An 8,796-nucleotide genomic window follows, 5' to 3' on the forward strand; every position below is an offset into this window, starting at 1 on the left:
GCATTCCAATACTGTACCATGTCACACGCAATAGGTATCATTAGCCACAGGTATTATGCTGAATCTTCTTCATTACTCTTAGATTCTAACACTTATGGTCCTTTTCCTCCTGCCATATTCCACCCGCATAACGATTTCCAGTGGGATCGTCACCAATTTATGCAGCTTTCTCCCTAGCAATGGTAGTTACTGGAACAAAATCTCTCATTCTCATCTCAGGAATGCAGACAAACCCACGATTCAGTCAGATTCTGCTACTCCAGGGAAAATACACTATGGACTTTCCCAGTCTCACGTAAACTCCTGTTGCCACCAAACTAGGGAGACTCAGGACAGCACTGCCTGCTCCAGCCACGCGTATCAGGGAGAAGCTTCTACCGCAGCAGTAATGGATCATATCCAGCTGTGAACTCAGACACTGATCAGTGACAGATGACAAATGAACTCTGAACATCTCACCTCCATCTTCACAATCTTCAGGAGCTTTGGCTTTCTTACAGAGCCGTGGATCAAGCCACGTGGTGGTCTTGGTGTTATGACTGTGGAGCAGAACACACCCCATTAGAAGGAGAGAACTCCCTCAGACTGAAGAAACTTTGCTTTAACTTGTAAATATTTACTACCCTGTGCAAACTGTAGCCGTTATCTAACGTAACCTTTATTTGTGCCTCAGTCACATCACAAAATGTTAAAAAAAGGCAGCAATGACGCGCAGGGGTACGAGCACACTTGGGGACCCTCCGGGACAGATGTGAAATGTTAGAGGAACACCCTGCCCTGCCCCCAAAAGCTCGTGTGGGAATATCAGCTGTTTCTACCTGAAAAGAAAAAACATTTATAGCCCCTTCTTATGCTTAACTCTCAGTAAGGTTTTTGTTTCCTTTAGAAATTAATGAATGAGGCTGTTTCACAAGTGCAGGTAGGAGCTGCTTTCCCACCCTGGGCTTTAATCCCTGCTATTTGTATTTTTAAGGGTGCATTCCCAGCCAACGAAAACAAACATCGAAGAAAGAATAAACAAGTTCTCGGATTTCAGAGCAATTTGCCCGTGGAGGTTCCTACGAGTTCCAGCTCACCTAGCAATACCCACCCAGCTTTGCGCAGGGAGATACAAAACTCAGATTGCAAACAAACTGCCTTTGCACGTGGAACCGTCAGGCTTTCCTGCGCGATGCCATCGTACCAAGCGCGCAGCACAGATGGCTATCGGTACGGAATGGAACAGCAGGAGCATACTGAATCTCGTACAGGAACAGAAGCGGTAAGAGCAGAAGGAGAGAGGTGTAGGAGCAGGAGGCAGCTTCCCAGGCTGCAGCTCGTCAGCACTTCTCCCCTCGGCAGGGCACAGCGACCCCTCCGCCGCATCAGCCTACTCACTCAATGAAGTAGATCATGCCAGTGTCGGTGTAGGCCATCTCCCAGTTCTTGGGCAGCGGTTCCAGGGTTTCATCCCTCGACAAGTAATTCCTGAAGTCCATGGAGCTGCTTGTCTGGTTGTAGCTGGGAACAGGTTTCACCCAGTCGGGAGGCTCTGAATGCTTTTCTTTGTTTTCTGCAGTTGTTCGGGGAAAGTGTTACTGTTTGTCAGATGTTTATGTTGCTTCTCACAAAGAACCACCCTCTTAATCTGGCTACGAGGGGATGTCAAACACGTCCCTGTATGTGATGTGCATTCTTCCACTTTTTTTTTTTTTTCAGCTGTGAACTTTGAAAAGCTGACATGAAAACCCTGAACTCTGCTCTTCCCCTGCCAAACAGAATTAACCTCGTGTTATGTGTCTGAGCCTACGCTGAAAAATCAACACTGGCGGAAATCCAAGCTGACTGCACTTTGTTGCTGTTCCTACAGAGAGAACAGTGTTTGTAATGCCATCACCCCCCCCCCAATCCAACTAATATTCCTCAAAGCACCAGAATGAAATGTAGAGAAGACCCAAACTGCCAATAAAACAAAGAAAAAAAACCTCCCCAAAATCCCTGCAGAAACCTTTCAATGCAAGCCTCCACCCTTCAGTCCTGAGGTTATGCTCAGGGTCCTCCATCACACAACGATGCCCGTGACCTTCACCCAACCACCAGCCCCGCCACCGCGCCTCTCTGTGCCGTGGCGCTGCGAGCCCCGAAGCTTGCAAGATTAAGTCAGGTTTGGTCAATATAAGCCTGTCTTAAACACTCACACACAGGATCATCTGCAAATGCAACGTGACGGTTTCTCTCCGCCATCAGTTCTTCCCCCTCGAGATGAGTAACCATGACAGCGAAAGGGAAAGGGCATCCTGCCAATCTCTGAAACGTCCGACTGGACGCTGCTCCGGTCTCAACGCACTCTGCTGTATTTCTCTCCACAGACTCCCCCCTTCAGGCAGCTCCAGGTTGTGCGATAGTTCCCTTCACCAAAATCATCTGAAAATCTTACAGGACGAGCTGGTGCTGCCCCTTAAACCAATGATTTCACCAAGATCTCCTGCACACAAATTCCGTAATCGCCTCAGAATTAAACAATAACATTTACAGGGTACGAAGTTATGCTCTGCAAAGGATTCCGTTATTTGCAGAGTGGATAAATTTTTCCTTCCTTCTCATGTAACTGGCTGACAGCCAGCACTACATGTTCTCTACCGAGCAGTGCATTTATGATGCAATTGCACATCTGGCTGGGAGAACAGCTGTTTCTTTTTAAAAGACAATTTCAAAATCGAGTAAAAACATCATTCTGAAAAGAAAACTGCCTTCAAGCTTCACCAAAACTAAGGAAGCGGTTCAGGCAAGCATCAATGCCATTCGTATACTTCTTATCCACCCATACAACGCTCCGGGGAATTTCACCCCTTGTCAACCAACCTATTCCTCCGCTGCCATTAACGGCCTCCTTTTCCTCCTCTTCCTCCTCTTCAGGGAGAGAACTGTCCATCCTTTGCATTTTGCTGACGGACGTGGTTCTTTTCCTCTGTGATTCAGTATCAAAATCATTGTCAAAAAGAACTTGATCCACTGGATCAGGCTGGAAGGGGCTGGGCTCCGCTGGAGGCTTCGGGGTACCATAAAAATTACCTGTCAATGAGACAGAAATCGAGACGACTGAAACGCTGGTACCTGCTGAAAGCACTGGCAGGGAAGGTTTTACTGCTCACATAATGCATTTTTGGTGAGAGACCTGAACTGTAACTTAATTTCCTAAAGAAGACATCGGCACCATTAAACACCAACCAACAGTCAACATCTGTTTATTCCTACATTGCCTTTTTGCCGAGGATGCTATGGGACATCAGAAAACAAGAGGTTTAATTCAAAATTTCTATCCTGCCACATGTTTTCAAAGACGACGACAGATTTATTGCTTTGCCTGGAATTCCCTGATGCTCCATAAAGAGACTTGGGGAACAGTCCGAGAGAAGCAAAGCCGTGCAAATCAATTGTTCTTACTCCATGTCCTGTTTAACTGATTAACAGTAACATGCAGCAACAGGAACACGCTAAAGTCAAAAAGCAAATTCATTTTGTGCAGAAACATACAGTATCTACTTACATAAAACCAGTTACAAATAACTGACTTAAAAACTACAGTCCTACAGTTTTGCTCTGACAATGCACTCGCTAAACAAATCCACTGATATGGCTTCAGCAACAAATGATTTGTACTTGAGAAAAACAAACAGATTTTTACTTCAGTATTTTAATGTCAAATACAAAGACTGGGAATCATCTGTTGTTTTCTGGAAAAGAATTTCAGCGATTGACCTCTCCCCTGACTGCTCATGTGCTTTTTATTAGGGAATTGGGCGCACAGCAAGAAAAAAAAATTCCTGCTGGGGTAACTTTTGGTGGCTGGATATGGTTTTGACCATGTAAAAAAACAAAAACAAAACCTTCTGAAAGTATCAGTGAGGGCGAGGCTCAAAGTGGTGACAGTCAAATAAAGGGAAGCTATGGGGAAAAAAAAGCACTAGTTTCGTCTAAATTTGCTTTGATTTCCAGAGACAGGACGGTGTTACCAGACAGCACGGGATGCGAAACAAAGAGGCGTGGAGCCTTCCACAGAATTTTCTACTTTGGCCATTTTCTTTTTCTTTTCTTTTTTTTGGGGGGTGAGGGGGTAAGTATCAATCTAATTCATTCCAGTGCCAGCAAAACCACCACCTACCAAAGGAGTCCTCTAGGTGCATGCCTAAAGCTGCCTGAATCAAATATATGTTAAACATATGCACAAATCAGGCAGGTTTATAATCCGGTAAATTCTGCTGAGCATCAATAAAAGCTGCACGTGCTCAGCATTTCTGAAAATTTGGCTGTAATTTAGTTGACTTCGAGCATAACGGTACATTCGAAAAACACCAGCCAGATCATATTTCAGCTTTTATAAACTTAGATACAAAATGCAATGCAAGATGTTTGCCCTGCCTTCTGTTCATGTCAAGAGCTAAGCCCTTCAACAGCAACGCGCAGCAGAAAGCAGGCAACCACCACTCGAAACCCACCTGCGACCAGGGCCTGCTCCCCGGGAGCGCAAGACATCCCGGGCTGAGCCACTCGAACCGGTCTCTCCTCCCTCTCCCTTCAAACAAAGGTAGGGTTTGGTCCATCCCCCCACCCCAGAGTACAGGGATGTGAGGAACCTTAAAGTTATCTCTGAGTGCCATCAAATCCTTTAAAACAAACCAAAGCAAAGCAGAAGCCCATCCCATGGTGGCAGCTCCAGGGCTCCTCCAGATAACCAGGTCCTGACGGTTCACTGCCTTCATCACAATGTTCTTCCCCATCACATTTAACAAAAAAAACCCACACGTTGCTACAGATTTGGACAATCTTGTCGAGTACTGTTCAATTTTTCATTGCAAAATACTTTTTTTTCCCGCTGCTGTATCAGAATTTCCCTTGCCTTCTGTCCTTTTGATGTGCACCTCTAAGAAGAACATGGCTGGGTTCTTAAAGGTTTCAACAAAATTGACTATGAATGCCATTAAAACAAAATTCTAGTAAGCACAGACGAACATTTTCAGAATGCTTCCTCAAAAACACAATAGGGAAAATAACCAGACTGCATTAGGACTGGTCGAAAGGACAACCCGTGACTTACTAGAGAGCTTCAAAACAAGACCACTGCTCCTCTTCACAGGTACTCCAAAAATAGATTTAATATTGCTGCTCTACCTGTGCCATGAGCATCAACGGGCAGGAAAAATGGCACCTCCTGGATGCAAGGAGCTACCCTTAGACCAAGACACTGGACACGAGTACTGGGTCCTTGTTCCCATCCCATTAAACGTCATCAACGTACCATCGTATGTTCCGCTTTCTAGCAAGGCTCCGCTTTCTTCCAGCGCTTTAAACTGCTCAACAGGAATGAAATTATAGTCTACCCCAGGGACCTCCCCATCTCTGGGAGCCCTTGTAGTGCCTGAAAAGACAGAGAAAACACTCTTGTAAGATACTTAAGTGCTGCTCGTTTCCCCAGTGCTGCCTGCTGTACAAGTCAGTAAAAACAATGCATTTTTGAATCCTTTTACAATGATGATGTCACTCCAGTAAGGTAAGAGTTAGAACACTGGCGAGCAAGTAAACAATAATGTATAAAAACCAGGCCAGTAAATTACGTAGGAACGACAGTTCTGGTATTGAGGAAGGAAGAGAAAAAGAGCTGGGTGAGGTGGTAATTAGAGAGAATTCTTTCTTACGCTCAGTGAACCGAAAACTTGTTCTGTGGAAGCTGAGGACGCCTGGGCCAGGCAACAGCAGCCTGGGGTTCTGGGGAGCTGTTTAAGAGCAGTGGTATTTTAGCACAGCTGGAAGGGTGCTGCTTCTCCCACTGCCTCCACCAGTCCCAGCTCACTCATTTGCAATAAGGGCAGTGTGCCCAACCGCACTGGATCTTTGAGCCACCAGACTCATAACTGGGCACAAACCCTATTTTTTTTCCATACTCTAACACCAGCTATAGGTCAGCTTTTTCAAAGTAATCAGCAAATTGCTGTGCTAAAGCAGAAGTCGTCACAGTGTTCTGTCTATAAAAACGGGCCTCCCATAGTTATAAAAGCTTAATTAAAGCTCTCCTGGGGAGGACTTCACCGATTCATTACTGCCTATAACCGAACAGCATTTTAAAGGCAAATGTCAGCTTTTTCTGGCGGCAGCATGAAGAGAAGCTGCTAGTGAACAAACTGCCTTTCGCTGCTACTGTCTTCTAAGACAGCCACAAACTCTTGGGCACGCTCAATACGGTAACGATGCTAAACCGCAAATGGGATTCCTGCAGCTACAAAAGCACTGGTGAACAAACTTTTACATTTTCAGTGCAATGAATATTTAAATGCAACCAGTGATGAGCCTTTTTGTGAAGGGAACCTTTGAGACAAGGTAGAGGACGATCTTGTGATAATTAAGAAATGAAATGGTGAGAAGGGTGAGAAGCAACGACAGGATATTTGGCAGCTGTCAGAGCATCCTGTACCTTGACCGGTGCTTTCTACAAACCTCCACTGGTGGGAGCAACAACCTTTAGGCACCTCGCTGAAGGCAAGTTAACTCTGGTGTTGGCTGGACCGAGAGATGCAAGCAGATGCTCAGAGCAGAAGGGGTAGCGTCAGTGAAGGGACAGGTCCATCCAGATTCTCTGACTAATTAATTTGTGCTGGGACACTAACGTTTGTCCATGCGTTGTTCTTTCCTCTTCTTGGGCCACAGATTCACTCTCCCTCTTGCGCCACCTCCTTGCACTGTCTTGTCAGGATGAGCAAACGGCAGTTCCTCTGCTTCTTCTGCCATTGCCACCCCTCCTCCCGCTGCGCTACTCTGCCTAACGCACGCGACCCTTTCGAGGCCGGAGGTTCCCCCTTGCGCAGAAACCAGCCCATCGACAGAGATCAGGACACGTCTGCACTGCTTGATCATGCTGGGGAAGGTTTATTCCCGTGGTGGCTGTGGTGATTCTAACAACAACTATGGACAAACTTACGCTGAATAAAACACAAACATTCCTGAAATACTCCGAGCTTTGAATGCTGAAGTTTCTGCTGTTTCACCAGCCCATGTTGGCCGCACCTTTTCATTGCAACTTCAGATAAAAACTACACCAGCAAAGCCGTTTACAAAAGTTCCTGCTGCAAGGTAAAGCTATAAACCAGGTCAGGAGGGAAGGCACTTAAAGGTCTCGAATTGTGCGGCAGTTAGCAGGATCAGATGGAGTGAGGCTGATCTTTACATACTTACAAGGGATGGTTCTCAAGTAGAGGTTGTCTCTGATCACTTGCTGGAGTTTATGGTCTATCGAGCCCTTCTGGAACTGAAGGCTCAAGTAGTGGCGCAAGTCTTTGTTGATGACTTTTCCTTAAAAAACAACAAACAAGAATAACTTGTAAAAATGGAGCAGGGTCTCGCATTTCACCGCTATGGACATCTCAAAAAAAGAAAGCAGCAGGAAGAGTTGGGTTGGTTTAAATGCAACAACCTGAGCAGAAAAGCCATTCTACGGTTCCAAAGCCTGACTGCTGGTGTGAACTGGCATGGTGACTGTAAGCACAGCGGAGCAACGACCACCCAACCTCAGTGTCTCCCAGGCAAGGCAGTGACAATACTCTGGAACTGTTTTGAAATCAGCAGAAGTATTACAATACAAAATCTATTACCAAAATCAAAAGTCTCTGCAGACGGGACACTGCTTCAGAATGCAGCGATAACGTTTTCTGTCCAATTTACACCTCCTGGCCGAGCACCTGAACTCAGCGCTTTGTCACAGGGGATTCTGCGTTCTTGATATTATAAAAAGAAAATATTTTTGTTTCAAAACACTGCATGACAGAAGAAGGGTTTCTTTACAATGATTCCTTTGCAATACTTCTGTCGGGTACCATTAGTGCATCTGTCACATCACTGGATAACCACGGCCCCTTCAGCACGCACAGAACTGCGCTCTTGTGTTACTGCTTCATCCTTCTGACAGAAGGGCACAAGAGATTGTTTTGTACCCTGTCATCTCCCCAGAAAGCACATTAAACAGGGTTCAGTGACCTTGATAAATTCAAGTTACGTACGAAAGCAGAACACTTGGGGCTTTAGGGAAAAAGGCTCTTAGTCTTTGTCTTCAAAGCTCGACACAGAGGTGGCCAGTAGCAGGCACGTGCTGGCGTACTGCAAAAGCTGGAACGCAGAACTGCTCCTTTTAGGTTATGTCAGCAACAGGTTATGAAGGCATGAACTCGCTGTAGGAGTGGTTCTGACCAGAGCCTCGGAAGCCTGCTGAGACCTGCTGGTGACGAGACCACCCCAGATGGCCCAAGAATGAAATGGGGCGCAGACCCCCATCAGTCTGAGCACAAGGCTCGGCTATGCCTTAAACCAAGACTACTGTACTTATGTGAAACATCAAAGCTGAAAAAAACCCCAAACCAACAAACCAAAGTCACCAAACCCCAAAAAACCCTTCCACCACCACTAACCGAGTTTTCCCAACCGTGTGGCACTGCTGTAAAGTCAGCTGCATGTTTTGGTTTTGGCAGGTTCGTACTGTCCCCTCCCTTTCTGCCAGCTTAAGGGCAGATGCACACCTCACCCACCTCTCTCAAACACCACCTCGCCCGCCACCATTCATCAAGGGCAAACAGCATTTCCATTTGCACCTTGTTCCCTCCAAGCAAAGCAATGGCATGTTGGAAAGCACCTGAAGGTGAAGCGCAATTACCTACCGGCCCTCTCATAGAGGTCTGTGCTGTCCGTAACTTGACCAAAACCCAACCAAAAGCACCCCAAGCCCCCAGGCAAGCAAAGCAGCCCAGCACGCACGACCCCAGCAGCACAGGCAGCACC

At 46.2% G+C, this 8,796-nt stretch overlaps 1 protein-coding gene across 1 annotated transcript in view; it reads right to left on the minus strand.

Annotated features, from left to right (window-relative positions):
* MAGI3 (membrane associated guanylate kinase, WW and PDZ domain containing 3) overlaps positions 1 to 8,577 on the minus strand; it is a 34,672-nt gene extending 26,095 nt beyond the window's left edge. The window contains exons 1-6 of the mRNA XM_035894867.1: positions 8,547 to 8,577; positions 7,204 to 7,320; positions 5,276 to 5,395; positions 2,842 to 3,051; positions 1,378 to 1,552; positions 460 to 539 (exon numbers count right to left, since the gene is read on the minus strand). Of these exons, the coding sequence (XP_035750760.1) occupies positions 460 to 539; positions 1,378 to 1,552; positions 2,842 to 3,051; positions 5,276 to 5,395; positions 7,204 to 7,320; positions 8,547 to 8,577 (733 nt within the window). The remainder of the gene's footprint in view (positions 1 to 459; positions 540 to 1,377; positions 1,553 to 2,841; positions 3,052 to 5,275; positions 5,396 to 7,203; positions 7,321 to 8,546) is intronic.
* Between the last annotated feature and the right edge of the window lie 219 nt (positions 8,578 to 8,796).

This window comes from Egretta garzetta, unplaced genomic scaffold, assembly GCF_000687185.1.
Source record: "Egretta garzetta isolate BGI_Z169 unplaced genomic scaffold, ASM68718v1 scaffold245, whole genome shotgun sequence".
In the NCBI taxonomy this organism is placed as follows: domain Eukaryota; kingdom Metazoa; phylum Chordata; class Aves; order Pelecaniformes; family Ardeidae; genus Egretta; species Egretta garzetta.